Source organism: Eptesicus fuscus, chromosome 19 (assembly GCF_027574615.1).
Source record: "Eptesicus fuscus isolate TK198812 chromosome 19, DD_ASM_mEF_20220401, whole genome shotgun sequence".
NCBI classification, from domain to species: domain Eukaryota; kingdom Metazoa; phylum Chordata; class Mammalia; order Chiroptera; family Vespertilionidae; genus Eptesicus; species Eptesicus fuscus.
In genome coordinates, this window is record NC_072491.1 from 34,132,587 (window position 1) to 34,155,720 (window position 23,134).

The 23,134-nt window shown below is 35.8% G+C and overlaps 1 protein-coding gene across 8 annotated transcripts in view; it reads left to right on the forward strand.

The window, feature by feature from the left end:
- Positions 1-22,380, forward strand: part of YTHDF3 (YTH N6-methyladenosine RNA binding protein F3) — a 37,355-nt gene extending 14,975 nt beyond the window's left edge. For 6 of the 8 annotated variants that reach the window (XM_054708634.1, XM_054708637.1, XM_054708631.1 and 3 more), the window contains 3 exons: positions 3,294-4,892; positions 8,828-8,897; positions 19,292-22,380. In XM_054708634.1, coding sequence (XP_054564609.1) covers positions 3,294-4,892; positions 8,828-8,897; positions 19,292-19,302 — 1,680 coding nt within the window. In that variant the 3' untranslated portion in view covers positions 19,303-22,380. Of the gene's footprint in view, positions 1-3,293; positions 4,893-8,827; positions 8,898-13,933; positions 13,968-19,291 lie in introns of all 8 variants that reach the window. The other 2 variants (XM_054708632.1, XM_054708638.1) reach the window with 2 other exon arrangements.
- The last annotated feature ends 754 nt before the right edge of the window (positions 22,381-23,134 follow it).

A 23,134-nucleotide genomic window follows, 5' to 3' on the forward strand; every position in this document is an offset into this window, starting at 1 on the left:
CAGCCTTTGTCAAAAGTTGAATATGTGGCATCAACCAGAGACTATTTGGCTTGCAAAGCTTAAAATACATATTTGTTCTTTGACCTTTTGTTGGCTGACCCCTGAGTTATAGTTTAGGTATAGATAAATTAGGAACTTGATGTGTAACTGTTGTGCAAAATTCAGCATTTCTGAAGGTGAAATAAGAATATTCAAAATAAGTTATAGGTATAATTTTGCAAACATTTTATTATGAAAAGTGAACTTAAAAACTTTCTACCTGGTCTGCTTTTCCATTCCCACATCCAGGTAAGAACTTACTAAATATTGGTTTCAGTGCCAACATCCTAAATTAAAACTTTGAAACTGATTACCTCCATATTTAGCCCAGCTCTCCTACTCTTCCCTCATGGGGAATTTATTCACTTCCCTGTGTTATGTGTCTTTAGCTGTAGGTTTTCTTTCACAATGAGTATCTTATATCACAGTTTAGGCATTTAATAAGTGTTTGGTTAAAATTAATCCTCCTATCTAATAAAGAGGGGAATATGCTAATTGACCATCACACCTCACAGAGATGGTGGAGCCCACAGCCAGTAAGGAGGGAATATGCCAATTGGCTGCCACGCCCTCATAGATGGCGACATCCACAGCCACAAGATGGCGGTGCCCAGTCCCCTCAGCTCCTCCGGGGTGGCAGGCATGCGGCATGGCTGGGCCCGCCCCCAGGTGGTTCCAGCCGCTCCGCGTGCCTGCCTCCAGAGTCCCCCAGTCCCCTCAGCGCCCCACCCCCACCCCCCCAGCCGCCCGAGGCCAGCCCGAGGCACAGGCAAGCCTTGGATGGCGGCTGCCCAGCTGCCCAGGGCTGCCCGAGGCTCAGATAACAAGGGCCGGCCGAGGCTTGCGCTGCCGGCAGTGGCATCAGCAGAGGTGTGATGGGGGCGTCACCTTCCCCTGATCTCCAGGTCGCCTCCCGCCCCGAGGGCTCCCAGACTGTGAGAGGGGGCAGGCCGGGCTGAGGGACCCCCCCTCTCTAGTGCATGAATTTTCATGCATCGGGCCTCTAGTGATAAATAACTCTAGTAACTTTAAATTTTAAAATATAATTTTAAAAAAGATTTTTTAAAATACATATATGTAAATATATTTTTATTGATTTCAGAGAGGAAGGAAGAGGGGGAGAGAGAGGAACATCAATGATGAGAGAGAATCATTGATCGGCCTGCCTCCTGCACGCCCCCTGCTGGGGATCGAGCCGCAACCCGGGCATGTGCCCTTGACCAGAATCGAACCTGGGACCCTTCAGTCCGCAGGCCAATGCTCTATCCACTGAGCAAACCAGCTAGGGCTAAAAAATCTTTTATATAGATTATTCTGGCTGAACTTTTGATCATTTTTATTAAGCTTTTTAGAGTTTTATATCACAGTGGGTTCCTTGTCAGTATGAAACACGATGATTTTATTTTTAGCAAATAATTTAGTGATTGTTTGGGTATACTGTGTGTGTGTGTGTGTGTGTGTGTGTGTGTGTGTGTGTATCAACTTCATTGGCTGGTAAAGTTTACTTAATTCAAGTATTTTTTTCATTGAAAACCATTGTTAGTGATTTTGAACTTTTCCTCAAGAAGCTCTCATTTTTGTCTTTAAATATAGCAGTCAGTATTTCCACTGTTAATTTCCGTAACGATGGCACTACTGTGGTGGTTCCAAAGATGCTCTTCATTTCTTTTAAATGCTAATATTGTGAACATTGTTGGAATATATTTTCAAATACAGTTAGTAACTAACGTATGTATAGTTGATGAATATGTTCAACTAAATTAGTAAATAGTAACACGTGTATTTCCAGTTATGAATACAGTAAAATGTACTTCATATCAAGTGTATGAAGTCATTTTTTTTTCTTTAAATAGTATGAGTTGAGAGTTGTTTTTTTAAGTGCAATCTTTACTGGAAATAGTAATACTATGTCATAATTGTTATTTTAAATACAACCTTTATTTGAAACTTAATAGTAACAATAAAGCATCTCAGTTTTTAATGATTGGGCTTTACACAAATAATTTAAAGTGAATTCCAGGCAGTATGATGTTTGTTTCCCTTTTATATTGATGTACTTTCTTGAGTGAAAAAGCAGCACTTTAGAATAGTCCCAAGAGACGAATGGCAAAAAAAGGGGGGAGGGGAGTTACATACTTTGCTCTGGGAAACTTAGAATATTTGTAAAAATAAAGTGAATAATCAGCCTTCACAATTTGACCCTTGCAAAAGGAATACTAGTTCTTCCTACTGGATATTAGCTTAATTTTTTTCACCTTGCTTATTCTACAAATCCTCTAACTCTGTTCGAGGCTTAAAAATCACACCTACCTCAAATTGTGAAAATCTGTTATTAGGCCTGTTTGGGGCATAAGAAACACATATTCAAAAGAAATCCTTAAATATTTTATTTTTCACATTGTGTAATAACAAATTTGAGTTTTTAAAAATAGAATTTACTACCTTGGTTTTTGGCAAATCACTGAATGATTAGTTAAAATTCAAAATAAAAGTTGATGTAATTGCAGTAATTCTGGGGGAAATTGCAGGAACTCAATTTCTAAATGAAAATTCTGATCAGGAAGGTGATGTTTATTGTATAAAATCTGGAAAATCTAATACAAAGAAAAGAGGCCCCTGTTATCCTACCATTAAGAAACCATACAAAGGATTTGGTTTTGTTTCTTTTTAAATTGAGTGAGGCAAAACAAAAACAAATTTGGATCATGCTATAAGTATAATCTTGAATCTTTGCTTCTCAGAGTGTATTTCTCTAATTTTTTCATAATGAAATTTCAAAATTTAACTGCTGAACTGGATTCTGTAATACAGATATGCTATAATTTCTCTATTATTGGCATAGTTTTCAGGCTTGTTTAATTCTTGATTATACCTGTTTGTATACATCAGTTGCTTAAAATAAAGCTGGCTATAAATGATCTATTTGTGTGGGCAAACTTAGAAATCAATCTTTTGTAGAAAGTACTGTATTTTTAAATTGTGGTAGAGGACCAGATTCTTTAAACAAAAATAATTATCTCCCACTCCTAGCTCTGTAACAAAAAATTTGCAATTTTATAAACATTTTAAAGTAAAAATACTCATCAGCAAATTTTTCTGTTGATAAAATTAGGTTTGAAACTTTAATTTTGCTTATGTGGGACAGGTGGATTTGTTTTTCATTTACCTAAATTTATTTAATTTTCATCTTTCAGATTTCCCCCCCTACACTTCAGAGAAACTTTCGCTCTTGATTATGATCTTTTGTTTTCCAGAGTAACAGCTATCCACCAATGTCAGATCCATACATGCCTAGTTACTATGCTCCATCCATTGGATTTCCATATTCTCTTGGGGAAGCAGCATGGTCCACGGCTGGAGACCAACCTATGCCATATCTGACAACCTATGGACAAATGAGTAATGGAGAACATCATTATATACCAGATGGTGTGTTCAGTCAACCTGGGGCATTAGGAAATACCCCTCCATTTCTTGGTCAGCATGGATTTAACTTTTTTCCTGGTAATGCTGATTTCTCTACGTGGGGGACAAGTGGATCTCAGGGACAATCAACGCAAAGTTCTGCTTATAGTAGCAGTTATGGCTATCCACCTAGTTCTCTTGGGAGAGCTATTACTGATGGACAGGCTGGATTTGGCAATGATACTTTGAGTAAGGTGCCCGGCATTAGCAGTATTGAGCAAGGCATGACTGGACTGAAAATTGGTGGTGACCTGACAGCTGCAGTGACAAAAACTGTAGGTACAGCCTTGAGCAGCAGTGGTATGACTAGCATTGCAACCAATAGTGTGCCCCCAGTTAGCAGTGCAGCACCTAAACCAACCTCCTGGGCCGCCATTGCCAGAAAGCCTGCCAAACCTCAACCGAAACTTAAACCCAAGGGCAATGTAGGAATTGGGGGTTCTGCTGTGCCACCACCTCCTATAAAACACAATATGAATATTGGAACTTGGGATGAAAAGGGGTCCGTGGTAAAGGCACCACCAACCCAACCAGTTCTGCCTCCTCAAACTATAATCCAGCAGCCTCAGCCATTAATTCAACCACCACCATTGGTGCAAAGCCAACTGCCTCAACAGCAGCCTCAGCCACCACAACCACAGCAGCAACAAGGACCTCAGCCACAGGCTCAGCCTCACCAAGTGCAGCCCCAACAGCAGCAGCTGCAGAACCGTTGGGTAGCTCCTCGGAATAGAGGAGGTGGCTTCAACCAGAACAATGGAGCGGGCGGTGAAAACTTTGGTTTAGGTGTTGTTGCTATCAGTGCTTCACCTTCTAGTGTAGAAGTGCATCCAGTGCTGGAAAAGCTAAAGGCCATAAACAACTATAATCCCAAAGACTTTGACTGGAACCTGAAAAATGGACGTGTGTTTATAATTAAAAGCTATTCTGAGGATGACATTCACCGTTCCATTAAGTACTCTATCTGGTGTAGTACTGAACATGGTAATAAGCGTTTGGATGCAGCTTACCGTTCCCTGAATGGGAAAGGCCCACTCTATTTACTCTTCAGTGTGAATGGCAGTGGACATTTTTGTGGAGTGGCTGAAATGAAGTCTGTTGTGGACTATAATGCATATGCTGGTGTCTGGTCTCAGGATAAGTGGAAGGGCAAATTTGAAGTTAAGTGGATCTTTGTCAAAGATGTTCCCAATAACCAATTACGGCATATTCGCTTAGAAAATAATGACAACAAACCGGTTACCAATTCAAGGGACACTCAAGAGGTACCCCTAGAAAAAGCTAAGCAAGTGCTTAAAATAATTGCTACCTTCAAGCATACCACCTCAATCTTTGATGACTTTGCACATTATGAAAAGCGTCAAGAAGAGGAGGAAGCCATGCGTAGGGTAAGAGTACAGTAATTTTTGTGTGTAGGGTCTTTTTATTGGGGTACTGTGCATGGATGGGTATTTAATGCCTTTTAATATTACATTTTGAGTTTAAGAACTTCACTCTGAAGGAAAACAATCACTTAGTTTTAAGAAACAACTTTACAAAGATCCTTGAAGACCTTTGATGCCATATTTGAAATATTTCCTTTTTCCTTTCCAAGGGTAACCCTTACTCTGAATTTGCTTCTTGCCTATTCATACTCCTCAGGTGATAAAGGTCATTGAGTCGTGTTTATCAAAGCTCAGTGAATTCTGCATTTATAATTAATCAGGCTTGAGAACTAGCAAGAGACTCTAATCTTAAACATTATTTTCATGGGAATAATGCGTCTGGAGTTTGAAACAGTTTTTAAATAAATGTTTGAACATTATTTATTTTGTATTTATGAGAAATAAAATATTTTTCCCTAAAACTCCTGAAGCTTTTTTATAATAATGCAGTTAGAGCACTTGTACAAAATGTAGTAAGAATTTGACTTTAGGAAGGCAGCTAAGAATTGGGACGACATGGGGCTTTAGATGCAGATTGCAGAATTTTATTTCTTCAGTTATTTACCTTTGTTGAGACGCTAAAGGAGGTTTCTCAAGAAGTTACCCACTGTTCATGTTGTATCATATTGGCCAGATTTGATCAGAGGGCACATAGCAAGATAAGCTGGGGAATGTTTTCTGTTTCAGACTACAAAAGAAAATTAGTGTGGGGGAGGGTGCTAATTTTAGGAGAAAAGGGATGGATGGAGTAAGAAAATAACAGATTTTTCCATAGACAGTACATTTAAAGTTATTTTCAAGTGAATCAGGGTTAAAGTTAGAAGCTTCTCCAATAAATTATGATGGTTGCTATGGAAAGCTTGCATGTAGAAATTAAGAATAAACAGGAACTAAAGTTGATTCCTATCTGTGTGTGAACATAAGCATCTTGTGGCTTCTTGATATTTGCAAAAGAGGGAACTATTTCAGTTAACATTTGTTACTGGTAAAGCATGTGAAATGATCCTAGAGCAGTAGTTCCCATACATTTTAGGACACATAAATGTCAATTAGGGTACTTCTTGAAAATGCAGACTCTTGAGACCACCTCAGGCAATCTGATATATTTGATAAGGGACCTGGTAAGAGTACATTTTTAATCAAGCACCTCCATAATTTTGCTGCTAGGGATTCCTGAACTGAATTGTTAGAAACTTTGCTTCGGAATAGTACAAATGACTATTTAATATTTAAGGTCCTGTTTAACCTTTTGAAACTGCCCTTACAAATAATGGACCAGGAGAAATGATTTGGGGTATGAAAGGTGGGATGCAAGTGAAGATTTTGTTTTAGGATTTGCTGCTATTAAGATGCTTTTGAGAAATATAGACAGTGAAATCTCTTCGATTAGACAGTTAGATGTAGGAGTCACAGATTGGGACCTTCTTGTTCTTAAACAGATAATTCCACGCAATTGGGATGAGATTACTCTGGGAGAAAGATGCAAGGCAAGGAAAATAGTTATCAACTGTTCTGCTGCTAAGGAGAGGCCACCCTTTTATGTCTTTCCACAATTCTTCTCTACCTGGTCTGAAAATTTAATTCTAGGGTGTTTTTTAATGATTATATAACTATCTCAGGAATTATGACCATTACATACTGTTTTGTAATTATACATTCAACAGTTATTTGAACTTTAAAATATTACATTTTAATTGTTTTATTGTTTACAACCAGTCTTTTTATGTCTAACTTACCTTTGGCATATTTGCTTTGGATCTTATTTAGCTTATTTTATTATTTTTTTGGAAGAGTAGTGATAATATTTTTATTAAGCCCTTCTAAATGCAAGAAAATGCCTTACTTTGACCATAATAGATGAACAACAGTTTACATGGATATAGAATTTTTGGGTCACAGTCTTTTCTTTCAGGCTTTGTTTTATATTTCTATTACATATGAAAGATGTCTGAGGCCAGCCTAAATTTCCTTTCTTTGGAAATAACTATTTCTGTGTGCATAAAAGATTTTTTTTTCTTTCAATATGGACCTCTATGTAGAATGTGTCCAATATGGGTCTCTATAATAATTAAAGAATGTTGAATCTTTCAACATTCTTTCAGTGCCATTGGTTCTTACCATTTTTTTTTTTTTCTGCCTTTGGAGAATTTCTCAAATTTGAATTTCCATGACATTGATATGATATGCTCTGTGTTGATTTTGTGACTTGTGAGGTTCTGAATTCTTCAGTGACATGTTTGCTTATATTATCACATCTAGCTCCCATTTACTTCAGTTGATTAATTGCTTACCTGAATTTCTTGATGCCTAGTCGATTTAATTCACAATCTATCTTTGCTTCCTATAATGATTATTTTTAGGAACTTCTTCCTCTTCTATATCCTTTTTAACTTGTTTATTAAATTTACATTCAGTAAAATTGTAAATTCCCCTTTGCTGCTGCTTTCTAGTCAAGCACTCTCCTTTACATTAACTCTAATTCACTAATTTTGTCTCTAGGAAGCATTTTCCATAATGTCAGAAATTACAGTGTGTAATCTTTTAAGACTGGCTTCTTTCACTCAGCATGCTATCTTTGCAGTTTGTTGTTTTGTATATCAATTCTTTGTTCTTTTTAATTATTACTAAGTACTATTTCATTGTATGAATTTACCAGTTTATCCAGCTGTTCTTTCTTTGAAGGACATCTGATTATTTCCAGTGTTTGAAGAATGTAAATAAAGCTTCTATAAATACTTGTATATAGCCCTAGCTGGTTTGGCTCAGTGGATAGAGCATTGGCCTGTTGACTGAAGGGTCCCGGGTTTGATTCTGGTCAAGGGCACATGCGTGTGTTTCGGGTTCAATCCCCAGTAGTGGGTGTGAAGGAGGCAGCCAATCAATGACTCTGTCATCATTGATGTTTCTATCTCTCTCTCCCTCTTCCTCTCTGAAATCAATAAAAATATATTTTAAAAAATTAATAAATACTTGTATACAAATTCTTTAAAAACGTTTTTAAATCATACAGTAAAATTCACCTTTTTGGTGTGGACAGTTCTATAAATTTTAACACATTTGTAGATTTGTGTAACCACCACAATCGGGATACAGAATAATTCCGTTATCCCTCCAAAACTACCTTGTACTATTCCTTTGTATTTATAGTCCCCCAAATCTAACCTCTGGCAGCCATTGCCTGGATTCATTATAGTTTTGTTAGTATCTTTTTTTGTAAGAAAATAGTTTGATTCTTTTTGGCTTTTTTTCCTATCATCATTAAACAAGGAAGGGGATTGATCATCCAGGTCAGGTATTTGTCCCTAAATAGCATTGTTTTTGTTCTTATTGGTCTTGGTGTTTCTTTGTTTTGTACTTTAATGCTTGGTATTAGTTGCATATTTTCTTCCCATTGCAAATGTGGAAATGGGAAAGGCATGGTCATGTAAGTTGACTTTACCAATTAAGCAATTCATCAGTCTGTGAAGAATAAAAAGGGAGAGCCTACTACAGTGGATACGCAGGTGAAATTTTTGAAACCACCATGTCAAGAAAGTTTTTCCTGTATATTAACTGTTTAACACTTAGGGAATCCTGTGTCCTTACCCAGCTTTCTTCCTGGTGCTATTACCTCTTGTCCAGGCAGAATTTGTAGATTTCTCATGTGTAGATTTTCTCTTAGATGTACTTGTACTTGCACTTTGGCTCTCCAGCAAAACTGCTTTCAAAATATTCTTGATATCCTAGTGATGAAGGAAGGGTGTATATATATTCTAGGTCCTTCTTTGCTCTATTCAAAAAGACAAATTAGTGGTGTTTTGATAGGATTCTCTTTATTATGCTTTTTAAATTTTTAAATAAAAGTAGTTGCAAGTCATTAAACTTCTCCTTTAACATGACCCCCTCTGTCTTCTATTTAGCTGAAGTTCCTCAAAGCATCTGATAATGTGAAGATTACATTTTCCCAGGTGCATGTCCTTCCAACCATCGGTAAAGAAGGGTTTCTTAAGACACAAAACAGCACTAATTATAAAAGAAAATATTGATAAAATTTGACTATATTAAAATCTGCTCATGAAAAGATGCTTTAAAGAAAGTAAAAAGACATATTAGGAGCTGGGTGAAATTTGAACATAACTGACCAAAGATTAGTATCAAGAATAAAGAACATGAATCAATTTAAGAAAAAGATAATCTAGTAGAAAAGTGGGCAAAATATGGATGGGTAGTCATTTCATGGGAGGAAACAGTAATGGTTAATAAGTACGTAAAAAGATAATCAGCCCTAACTGGTTTGGCTCAGTGAATAGAGCATCGGCCTGCGGACTGAAAGGTCCCAGGTTCGATTCCGGTCAAGGGCATGTACCCTGGTTGCGGGCACATCCCCAGTGGGAGGTGTGCAGCTGATTGATGTTTCTAGCTCTCTATCCCTCTCCCTCTCTGTAAAAAATCAAAATATATTTTTTAAAAAAAGATAGTCAATCTTAATAGGAAAATGATAATGAGAAAGTATTTTATATCAATTTATTTGGCAAATTAAAAAATTTAATAGTATCAAGTATTGGAAGACTGCAGATCAACAGAATCTCCTAAAATTACAGATGGGAACCTTAAGTTGATAAAACCATGTGGAGAAGCAGTTTTGTATTGTATTATAAAGCTGAATATTCCATATACCTTATAGTTAGCAGTTTTCCTTCAGGATAGATACATAAGAGAAACTTCCACATACCCCGTAAGACATATAAGAATGTTCTTAGTGGAAACAAGTGATAACAGTAAAAACAAAACAAAAAGACCAGGGACTAATCCAAATGTCCATCAGCAGGAATATGGCCAAAACATGTTGGTGCAATAGTAATATGGTGGAATGATTGAACTATATATATAGCTACTTGCAACAATATGAGGGAATCTCTGTTTTTCTTCATCTTTTTATTTGGAAATAATTTGTAATTTATTTGGAAATATAAGAATAGTATGTAGAACATTCAGGCCTGTTAACATTCTTCCCTGTGTGCTTTGTTGTTGTTTTTAACAATTTGAGAGTAAGTTCCATATATCGTGTTTCTTTCCCCCAAAAAAGTATAGTGTATATTTCCTAAGAATAATAATCTCTTATATAACTGCAATATTCTGTTAGTTGATCCATAGTATCCTTTAAGCCTTTTTTTTTTTTCCTTTAGTGAAAGATCCAGGCTAAGATCAGGCAAAGGTCCTTTAGCCAAAACAATTTTGAGGAAGAACAATTTTAGAAGGCTTATATTAATCTGACTTCAAATCTTTGCATTCTCCAAATTCGTGATTTTTTTTCTTTGCTTTTTCATAGAAGTTTAGTGCTTTAAAATTACACAGTTATGTCTATAGTGACTGTAGCTTTCTCACATTTCTCTTCTTACTGTGTTCATGTTTTTCTTTAAATTCTTGTGATAGACAGGGGCTTCCAAAAGCTAATTCTATCTTGTCATTGCTGGATCTTTTTTATTGTTTTCTAAAAATGTTTATTCTGGTTATTTTGGCAATGGAGGAATTCCCCAGCTTGCCTTGCCAGGAAAGCACCCTATGGAGGAGCTGACCAGACATCCTGTCTTGTTATATAAAACTTGCAAGTCAGGCTATTTTAGAATGAGGGGTATTGGTGAAACTTAAAACAGTAGGAGAACTCCATACCAGTTATTGTAGTATTTGTATAGTTCTTCATTCTTAAATTTGAACACAGAATTTTGTTATGTTTGATAAAAGAAGATATCAAGCTTGTTGAAAGAACAACCACAACAAACCCATTAAAAGAAATATTTAATACAGGGAGCAAAAGGTAATTTAAAATATAAAACAAAATTTGATTTGTTGTTAGGGAGGATTTATGTGTAAAAAGAAAAGAAAGCCAGAAAATGTTATTGGAAATAAGAAATGTGATTTTCATAATAAAAAAGCAGTGAGCAAGCAGATTAATAAAACGTTCATGTTTTAGATCCAGTTGATGATCTGGAATTTCGAATCAAAGAAATTTCCAAATGTGGAGCAATAGAGGTGAAAAGTATAAAGTGTGAAAGATGTGGTGGAAAAGGGGGTTCACCATCTCTCAGTGTTTAAAAAGAGTACAGGAAAAAACAATAGGAAGAATGATTAAAGAAAAGTTTCCAGACTCAAAGATATATGTTTTCAGAAGGATGGACTCACTGAGTGAACAATAGGATAATTTAAAAAAAAAAAAAAAAAAAGACAGGATAAAGATGTTTTAAAAGCTCTCCAAGCAAGAACAAATTACTAAGAAAGGAGATTATCATGGGAATTCTCATCTACAACTCTGGATTCCCACATGTAAAATCTATTTGGGAGTGGAGAGGAATGGTGTATATTGTTTTTAAAGATGAGTGTTGAATTCTGTCAGAGAAGGGGGAGTGCAAAATAAAGATTGCAGGTGTAAAAGAGCTTAGCCAAATGCTCTTTATGAGAAAGTTACTTGAGCTATTTCAGCAGAGTGAAAAAGGAATTCAAGAAAAATAATAAGACCTGATAGCTGGTTATACCGGAACAGTATCTTTCTCTCGAAAGCAACTCTATAGGCATTTTGAATAAGACTGGTATTCATTGTATATAATGTGTATCAGGGCTGTATGCATCTCTCCACTTTCTGTTAAATGGCACTATGGTCTTTGAAGCCCGACAAATGAAATGAGCCCTCCCTTGGAAACCACTGACCTTGATGATGGGTGTGAAGGAAGTTAAAAAAAAAAAAAATCCAGCTAATGTTAGTTCTCATTGGACCATAAGCTAACTCCATGAGAGCAGAACTTGCTTTGTTCTCTCCTAAAGCCCTAGCACATAATAGTTGGCACATGGTGTTTAGTAAATATTTGTTAAATGAGTAGATGCTTTAAAAAAATTTTTTTGAAAGTTTGAATGTCATAGAATTTTTCTTTTTATTGGTTTAATTACTGTACTTTTATTTGGGAACTAAGTACTTGATCATTCAAGTTCTGTAATGTTGCCTATTGATTTTTCCATTTGTAGAAATGGATAATAGTATATAAAAGATTTAATTATAGTTAGACAAAATGTTATGAGATGGATCAAGAAGAAAAGGTTTGAGGAAGATGCACTTTCTCATCTTTCTGAAGGTAAAATAATTGTTCATAGAGATGATATATCACGCAATTGTGCCTTAAGCGTGTTAAAGTTATAAGCACAATCATTAGAACTAAAAAATAGTGTGACTTCTAATGTAGAGAGGGGGAAGAGGAGAAGGTAGCATTCAACTATGATAAGTTACCATATACAGTGGGAATTGATAGTGTCTGAATGCTAAATTGAGAAAATTATGTACTACTTAAAGTTAGTGGCAACCCATCAGAGGAACTTAAAATATAAAGGACTAGAGGAGGGTAGAGGGGCTTTTTTTTTTCTCTTTAACTTCTAATGATAAAGCTGGTTAATTGGAAAATAGAAGAAGGAAAAACAAAGAACTGATATGTCAGGCGTATATTTGTACAGTAGAAAGTCAATCTACATAGCATTAGAGTCTACTTTTGACTAATAATCCTTTCATTGAAATTTTACTTTTTGTTGTACTGAATGTGAGTTGTTTAAATACTACTCTGTTCTTTGATTTTCATGAATCCTTATTAATCAGAAAACAAAATCTGAAGTGAGATTTTTAGCTCTTTATACTCATATAGGAATAATTAGAGTTTTTAATTGCCTGTAACTTTGAGATGAACTTTCAAACTATAGCATTTACTTATTCCATCAGAAAGAGGAAGCCCTGCAATTTATACAGAAACAAGAAAGGCATAATTATAATAAAATCCCAATTAAATAGTTTTAAGTCTAGAATCTTCTATGTATTTTAGTCATGTATGCTATTTTATATTGTTGGATATTTCCAAAGAGTAAATTTTAGTATCTGATAAAAATTTTTTCACATTTGTAATAACTTTGATTCTGAGATGAGATGATGTTAGGTCTTTCTCAAAGTAACCAAGCTTGTTTTGATATATAAGAAGTTACTTCAACAATAATTATATCTGTGACAACAGTAAGCATTTTTCTGACAGTTCTGTATGTACAGAAGCTCCTCAACTTACATTGGGGTTTCTCATCCCAGTAAACCTATTTATTGCAAGTTGAAAAAACCATGTTGCAAATGCATTTAATATACCTAACCTACTGAACATCATAGCCTTGTCTAGCCTACCTTAAACATGTTCAGAACACTTAACATCAGCCTAGGGTTCAGCAAAATCATCTAACACAAAGCCTATTTTATAATAAATACTTAGTGCAATTTAGTATGCATATTGTTTTTGCACCATTCTAACGTCAAAAATTTTAAGTCAAATCATTGTAACTTGGATACCATTTGTACTTTCTTTCAAGTAGAACTTGTGGTTTAATGTTTCCCTGTTAATCAAGTTACAGTTCTTAGGATTAAGAATAGGTTGAATTCTCTATTCAGTGGCCTTTTGGTAAACTTTTCTATGGCTGTAGTTCTCTATTAATGAATTGATCATTTTTTACAGAAATAAATTTAGTATATGAAGTCTTCCTTTTTCTTTCATCTTTACTGTAAACTTTGAAGAACATTTCTCTGAAAAATATGTTTTGGCCCAGGGTGTATCACTCACACTTGATACCATAAACTGTTACATTACATTTAAGTGAGTAATTATTTGATGAAACATTGAGTGATATTTTAAATAGTCAAGATTATTCAGTGTTTTGCTGCAGTAATACTCTATTCTAACTTAGTAAATATTCTTGATGTGGGAAAAAGGAGGTGCTTCAATTAACACTTTATATTGTTGTTTTTTTTCTCATTGATTTTGTTGCCCTATATGAGAGGTAATGGTGTCTTGAGTTATGTTCCAATAGTGATAAAGAATTTTATGAGTTTTTAGTAATTGAATTACTGGTAGTCTCTTGGGTTAATTATATATATTTGGGAGATACTTTTTTTCATAACTATTATGAACAGTCATTATTAAAATGAAGGCATTTCAATTTCACTTATTTTTCTTCAGCAGCAAATATATGATTACTTCAGGAACATATTTAACTGTAAGTTTCAGGAAGTAACTTAAATTATTGAATTATCTTTTCTATTTACTTATTATTTTAGATGTTTGACATGCATTTCCTTATTTAGGAATTTACTAAGTACAGTCAACAGAATAACAGTGTTTCAGTCAATAGCTGGCCACATATATAATGGTGACATAATCTATATATATAAAAAGCCAGTGACCGGAATGCCGGAACGACTGGTCACTATGACGCCCACTGCGGCCAGCAAACTGGCCCAATCGTGGGGTGGGGCCAGCTGGCCAACCTCCTGCAGCCCGCTCCCCTCGCCCATCCCCATCCCAGATCAGCCTCACCACTCCGATTGGGGTCAGAGCCAGCCAGTCAATCGCCTGTGGCCCCTCCCCCAAGCCAGCCCCACCCACGATGGGCCCCCAACACCCCGATCAGCCCATGGCTCCTCCCCCCAACCAGTTCTGTCCCCGATGGGCCCCCACGACCCCAATCGGGGGCAGGGCCAGCCAACCGCTCACAGTCCCCCCAGCTGGTCCCATCCCCACTTGGCCCCACACACACATCAATCGGGGTTGAGGCTGGCTAGCCAACCTCCCAAATATCCTATACTCCCTGGCCGCTGACCCCAATTAGCCCCCCACCCCACCCCAGTCGGGGGCAGGGCCCACCGGACCCCAATTAGGGCAGGCTGGCTGGCCAACCTTCCACCATCTCCTCCTCCTGACAGGCCCAGCCCTGATCCACCCAGATTGGGGCCGGGCCAGCCGGACCCCACCCATGCACGAATTTGTGCACTGGGCCTCTAGTAGTAGTATAATGGAGCTGATTTTCCTGTAGGTAGTGTGGAGTCAGCCTGTCCCTGTACTTTAGAAGTATTTTTAAGTTGTAATGATAAAAAGCATATATAAGTTGTTGTTTTTCCCCATCCATTCAGTTCTAGAGAAACCTTTTGTGCCAGGAAGGGTCAATGGGACCAAAAACAAATTTCCAAAATAAGAATATTGAAGTATCAGTTCTACACCTTCTCCATGTTAGAAATCCCTTTTTTTCTTCTTCTTTTTTTATTTTTTTAATGAATAACACGAAGTTCCTTAATATGACTACTGCTCCAACATGCAATACCCAAAACCACATTGCCATGGCAATCCCTGTATTCCTTTAGCTTTCCATTTTGATTTCTTATTAATCCTCAGGCAAGCTTTCACTCCCTCCTGATGGTCACTATTATGGTGATGTATGCTTCAGCTGATTCCTTGATATTGCCCACCAGTCCAGTTCATATCCATGCTCACGGAGTAGCTTTGGCAGCTTCATTTATTTTATTTCTGACCCTGTCAGAAGGAAGCAGAGGCAAGGCTTATGGGCCTGTGTTTATAGTGTCTACTATAGTAGTATATAGTAGTGTATAGTAATGTGCTAGGCCTTCACATTCAGTCACCACTCCCAGAGCAATTTTCTGTCCTGCAAGGTCCATTCATAGTAAGTGCCCTATACCATTTTTTATCTTTTATACCATATATTTACTGTATCTTTTTATGTTTAGTTATGCTTAGATAAATACATGCCATCATGTAATAATTGCCTGCAGTATTCAGTACAGTAACATGCTGGACAGGTTTGTAGTGTATGAACAGTAGGCTATACCACATAGCTAGCCTATGTGTGTAGTAAGCTATACCATTTACGTTTGTGTTAATGCAGTCACGATGACAAAATCACCTAATGGCACATTTCTCAAAAAAACATTTCCATTATTAAGTGATGTGTGATTATATATTACACTCTTAATTTTGAGTGAAACAGACTTTGTCTCTTGGCAGAACACTTGAAAGGTGTTTTAATCTAGTGTCTTACACATTTGATTATCAGTATTAATGGTGCTCTCTTTTCCATTTGAAATAACATTAAGGAATCTATACCAATAAAAGGGTAATATGCTAATTAGACAGGAGACCTTCCAGACGTCCTTCCAGACAAAGCCATGGTGGTGGTAGGGCTGAGGCAGAGGCGGTTAGGGGTGATCAGGCCAGGAGGGGAGGGCAGTTAGGGGTGAGCAGCCCGCAGGGGGGGCAGTTGGGGGCAATTAGGCCGGCAAGTGGAGGCAGTTGGGGGCGGTCAGGCTGGCAAGGGAGGCAGTTGGGGGTGAGCAGACTGGCAGGAGGGAACAGTTGGGGGCGAGCAGGCCAGCAGGCAGAGTGGTTAGGGGCTATCAGGCAGGCTGGCAAGCAGAGAAGTTAGGAACCAGTGGTTCCAGATTGCGAGAGGGATGTCTGACTGCTGGTTTAGGCCCAATCCATGTGGAGTCCCAGATTGGAGAGGGTACAGGCCGGGCTGAGGGACACCCCCCACCCCCGTGCATGAATTTCATGCACCGGGCCACTAGTGTAGTAATAAAAGAACTAGGCTATAAAAAGCTACTTGTTGGCAATTTCACTTGTGAACAACAATCTGGAAATTAATCATTTTATCATGTTTATCTTACTGTAAAGCAGTGGTTTCCAAGCTTTTTTTGGCCATGCCCCACCTAAGCATCTCTAAAATCCTGATGCCCCGCCCCCCCGTGACATATAATTTTTATTCAAAAAGTGAACTCCTATTCACATAGGGAAGCCTAAAAGGCCATTAACTTGGTCTAAACAAGCTTCCAAAGAACATGGCATCCATTAAAGAGAAAGATAAAAGAACAGTTGAAAAGTGCTGAGGAAGAAATCACTAAGAAATTGTTTGCCCCTAGAACCATAAGAAATGCAAAAAATTCACTGTTAATAACTCATTCTTGAATTGCCCTCCTTAAAAATCAAATTGCCCCCTTGGGGGGCGTGTGCCCCACATTGAGAACCACTGCTGTAAAGAGTCCAAAATCTGGACTTTAAAATAGAATTGCATGTGGATTCCTTTGCTTTGGCTCTAAGTGCCTCTTTCACCGTGTCCCAGTTTAATTTTTCCCCCTGAGAATTCCAGCACATATCTAGTCAACCTTTATCTCCGTGTGTGTGTGTGTGTGTGTGTGTGTGTGTGTGTGTGTGTGTGTGTATTTAATCGTTCCCTTATTCATTCAACAGATAAATACGAAAGGTTACCAGTAAGCCACTATAGCCCAGTCTTTTTTTTTTTTAAGCCCGGCTGCCTGGAAAGGCAAATATAATTTCTCTGTTTTGTGATTTTCAGTGTTCAGGGCCATCATGTCTCTTGCTGAATTTATTGCTAAGTATTTTATATTTTTATTGTTATTGTAATTGCCTTTTCAGTTTTACTTCCCAGTTGGTTTATAGAAATGTCCTGTATCCTGTGATTTCACTCAATTCACCTATTAGTTCTAGTAGTCCTATATAACATCCTTAAGATTTTCTGCCTAACAATCATGTCAACTGTGAATAGAGACCATTTTACTTCTTTTTGATCTTTGTGCTTTTTCTTTTTTCTTGAAATATTATTTTTAAGATAGTATTTAAATATGAAATTAAGTGAAAACTCTAAAACTAAAATAAGACTACACATAAAAATAATAACTTAGTGTGTTGGGTAATACTATTTTGTAGAAACTAAATCACAACTCAAAACATGAATTAGTCCTAAGTCTTAGAACTACATTCTTACTCTCATTTGGACCATTTTGGACCATGACTGTTCACCATTTTTTACCATTTGAACTTTTTCCAACTCTCTCATTTTGTGGTACATTTTGAGGTTATTTGATCTTTGGTTGACACTATATATTAGACTGAATCTATTTTCTCAAACCTGTAATACTACTTTATTTTATAAATGCACACTAGGGCACTAGAGTCTTTTAAAGCAGTTCTTTATTATAGTGTACTCATACGGAGGATCAAGAATGTGACAATCTCAATTAAATGGAAGCATAGGTTTAAAGTTTGAAGAGTTGATTTCCAAAAACAGAACCTCCAAAGCATAGTTATTGATTGTCCTTTCCCCTGATGAATTTTTTTTTTTTTAATTTTACAGTGCAGAATTGGTCTGTTTTCTTTACATTTTTTGTCTTTTGCTCTCTTAATGCTAAAGGACCCATCATGTTGTTGGGACAGTGCATGTCAAACTTGTCTCAGTATTATAGCACTTTAATGGCTCTGGACAAATGTATAGGCTTTTGAACAGCTGGGAGTTTTATCCATCTGTTACTGTCCTTGTTCTGCTCTGTACCATGAATTTTTCCAGTCCTGTCAGCCAACCTATGCAGATTTCGTTTCTGGTAAGGCATCCTGAAGAATTGAATTTATTATATATTTTAAGTCCAATCATTTGTTCATCTATAAACTGTCTTTTCTTGAAATATGCATACCTTTTTCTTTTAAACTTGAATATGATAAATATAGGGGGTGTATTTTTCTATCTTTTTATTAATGGTTTTTAAAAACTTTATTAAATTATTTTGTTGCAAAAATAATGTAGCGAGTTTTTGTATGTTCTTTATTTAGTTTTAGATTATATTACATAATCATATTACATTTATCCAAACTAAGAAATTAACATTGGTACAACAATGTTAAACTACAGACTTAATTTTTAAAAATGTTTAAATTATAGTTGACATACATTTGTGTAACTTATGTAAATGTTCAAGATTTGTTAGAACTGCAAGCACATGCGTTTGTTCACCTTCTGAGTTTGGGGACTCAGTACTGTTTCCACAAGCCATCCGGGTAATTCTGGTGTTGCTGAAGTTTGAGAATCTCTTGAGTTGCACATTAAAATAAGTTGGTACAAACATACTAATACATTTCATTGAAAGAAGTTTTATAGGTAGATATATTTGGTTAATAAACATGAAAACATCACGTAGTTTAACTTTTGTTCAAGGGGATTCTGCTTTATTAGAAGAAATTAATAATCAGTGTTAATGTTTCTTGATGTGTGGAAAGTTATACTGAACGTGAAAATATGATATGGAGGAAGTTTGTGATTCAAAGTACTTTTTATTAACTGAAAATTTAATAGGACTCTTTTCCTTTTCTACTAACCCTACCTTTTCAAATAGTTTTGAAATTGCTACAGACTCCTTTTAGTCTCTTTGGTACCTCATTGTCAAAAACTCTTTGAAAAGGCTAGAAAGACATTATTGTAATGTCTTCACCTTAACCAAAATGCTGTGGGAAAATAAGGATGTGGAGAGAGGGCCTGAAATAAGTGTTTGTAGTTTTTACTTAGAAGTGTTTTGTGATGATCATCCCACTATGGTGTGTAGAGGTAATAGTAAAGCAGTTTTAACTATTTACTTGAATTAGTATTTGAAGAACTTTTTGTGAATATGGTTTACATTATATTAATTTAAATCTTATATAAATGATGGCATTTTGTTACATTTTTTTGTGTTTTTTATTTTTCAGGAGAGAAATAGAAACAAACAATAACCATATGAAGATGTCCTCTTAGAATTACAACACTAATGATGTAGACTCTGGAAATGCCTAATAAGTCAAAGAAGACATTATTAAAGCTTTTTTTTTTCTGCATAAGGTGACATCTTTGAACTCTTTAACACAGAATTGACTCTTGTAATGGTTTTCATCAGCGCATCTGCCCTTATATTCTCACCAAACACACTTGAGAACTGTAACTTCGTCAAGCACTTTCTGTCCTGAAGCTTTTACCAGTATCTGCTGTCTTTTGTAATTATGCATCCTAGCTAAGGCACAGAAGACTGAATGAATGCAAGGATTCATTAACTCTTTGAATTTGTTAAATACTAACAGTTAACCATTAGAAGTGGTTCAATGATGTAAGAGTCACATTGCTTCAACATTTCTTTGTTGTAGTTTTTAAATTGTCGATTTTTAGCTATTTGACAGATTAAAAGCAAAATAATCATGCCATATTTAGTCCTGGAGTTCAAGTCTAAATGTTTATGTGAAGAATTATTGTAGTAAACTTTTAATATGGCAAAGCAATCTTAAGCTCTATTTTAGCCAAATGAAACATAATCTGAGATTATATTAGAACATTTTCCTTGTCTTTAAATTGTTTGGTGTAACAGAATATTGATATGCAGCTTGGTGGATTTCACCAGTTAATGCACATTCTTCTCTCCTCCTTCCCCCAATAATATGTAAACTGAAAAATGTGCATTTGTCTGAGGAATTATTTTGTTTGCTACCACTTAATGAATCTCAAAATTTTGAGTAAATGTACCTCAGTCTAATCAGACTTTTTATGACCTTTATAACTACATTTAAAATCCTTAATTCCTATTTCTGGGTGTTGGCGAGCCTGATTGCTATCATGAAGTAAACATTTATTACTCTAGGTATTCACTAGCTAAATAAACATAGTTCTTGTTTAGCAAGCATATACTGTTCATCTCTTTTCTCCAGCTTTTGCAGTGTCCTGGCATCCTTAAAATACTTTGAAAATATGGCCTTGATCCATGGATTAAATCAGTATCTAAGTGAATGTGTTGATGTTTTATTGATCAGATCTATATAAACGGAATACAGCATATATCTGGGTATTCTTATAGTTATCTTTTTAACATCTTATTTTTTTCATTAATTACATATCAACATTAATTTTGTGTCTTGAAACAAATTGATTTTGTATAATTAAATGTGTCATCTGTATTAATTGATCTGATGGCATATGGTTATGAAGATAATGTACTGCCCCTTATGTTACTGTTCCAAAAGGAGAAAGCTATGTAGAAAGATACAAGGGTGAAAATAGCAATACAGTAGATTTGAATACCTTGGTGTTTTGCATTACTCCATTTATGTTTACATCATGTTTAGAAACCTTTTCATTTACATTTACACATTTGATCACTTCAGTTCAAAAATTTAGTGGCAGATATTTCTTTGATGTTTTCATTTATATAATTTTTTGTACAATGTTTTCTTAAAATGTGCAAATGCTGTATTCAAATGAAATCAAATACAGTATTTGTAGATAATCGTAGCTATTTCACAGGTCTTTGGTAGTCCCATTGTAGTTATATCAGTGTTTACTGAAGGGAACATTAAAATATTAATGGTATATTACAAAATAAAGACTTTCTTAAAGGAAAGTTGCACCTATTTTACCTTTTTAAGAGTAAGCCATGAAATCTTATCTTGTGACATGTCTCTTAACTATTTATAATAAAAATTGGCATTTGGGTATAGTAACCACAGCAATGTTCTACATCCCTAAGATTATATAGGTAGGACATGTCAAAGATGACTGTTGTCACTCTGGAGGTCCTATTAGAGAAAACTATAAAGAGGGACCTCATAGAAAGGATCTGAGTCCTCACTCTGAGGTTCACTTTTTCTGGTGCTTTATTAGCAACTCTGAATATTTTTATAAAACTAGTTACATTATAAATGGATTGAAAGTTGTTTGATTTACATTTGATTTTTATGTAAGAAGTGTCACAGAAACATGCAGCAAGTGGGCTGATTGCAACAGCAGACTCAGAAACGTCTGATGTAATTGAGTGGTCTGCTCATCGTGAGGTATACATCCCAGTGCCTTTAACCTGGATTTCTAATATCAAGTGAAATGGGTGCAGCATTCCTTTGGAAATAAAAACTATCTTTTCAATCAGTAATTATTTTTTCCATTTACGATTTCTTCAGAGCACCTACTTTCTCTTCCTCCTTGGTCTATCACTATATTGCAAAATGTTTTCCCTCTGAATGAAATGATCACAGGTTGTCTAAATAGCACAACTAACTGAATGTTTAACTGGAGCGACCAAAAAGGAGAGAACCTGGGCTCTATAGCAGGAAACACATAATCAAATGTTTGAATAATCACAAATTAAGACATGATTGGGGCCTGGGAAATTTCTTGCTTAATATTTTTCCAAGATTTGGTTTGAATGTTTCTTATTAAAGTTACCTTATGTGGGTATTTTGGAAGGTATAATAGTTTGTATATTTAACAGTAAGGGGGAAAATGTAACCAAAATTAGTATTCTGTCTCTATACTTACTGGTACTTGAAGATTCCTTTCAAAAGAAACCCCAGCTTTTTCCTAATTTCAGTATTTAATTCCTCATTTTAACTTGTGATCTTTCTAATTCAAAAGCTGTGTTCTTTTTGAATACCATGCATGGAGGTTAAGCTGATGATAAAATGGTTTGCAATAAAAAAAGAATCAGCTTAAGTCATTTAATCATTTCAAGTGCTTTCTGCATCCTATAAAAATAAGTTTGAGAAATTTAAAGAGAATTGTGTTTTCATTAAGTTTTGCATATCTTTTGTTATGCCATGTAAATTCCCTTTTTCGTATGATTACAGAAAGGTTATGATAAAATGATTATTAGTTCATTTACATTCACTTGTAGCAATTACATGAGAATTTGAATTTTGTCGTGTTTGGGTTTGTTCATTCCTGTGAATGATGGTACAGTTAGGTGAGCTTTTCTGTTATGGTACCCAAACTCACCATTTGGTCCTCTTTAATCTTTGAGGGTTTCAATAAAAATGTTCACTCATGTCTGTGTTCTTTTATCTTTATAAATATGTACTGTCTGCTGGAAAATACAACATTGTTGTAGACACTGTTCTGGGTTTCCTGACCGACAGATCTCTCAAACACAGAGAGATTATAGCATTCATTTTAGCTGGACACTTAAGTGGGAGAATTAAAGAAAGGGAGGTTAACAGTTTATCCTAACCGTTGCCCATTTAAGTGATTTTATCGAATACCGTGACTAAACTTAGAGGAAAAGAGAAAGAGGCCTGTTTATTTTCATGTAATAGGAAGTCGTATCACCAGCTGTCTAAGAACCTTGATCCCCCATTCTTGGTACCAAGGAATGCTTTTCTAATGATCTGTACATTATCCTTTGGATAGATAGAGCTTATGTCAGTAGGATTATGGTGACTCTGGATGATACATTTGTCATTTCAGGGTTATCTAAAGTACTTGTTCTGATGGGGGAAAACCAGAGTTTACGTTTGTGATGTCAATACCTGCTGAATGCATACAACACTGTTGGCCTGTGACCAAGGCAGAGTTTTCTGGCACCACCCCAAGTATCCCACACTGCAGTATCAGAAGCCTCCTTTTTACTGATCATCCAATGGGAGGGCTTGTATCTCATCAGTACACTTATATTTGTATTTGAGACCATACTTCTTACTGACTTGGCTTTCTTTTGATTAGGAGTACTAGGTTTAGTACTTAACTGATGAATTCAAACTTGTTTGCTTTCAAATCACCATACTTACCATTGCATAATCTTG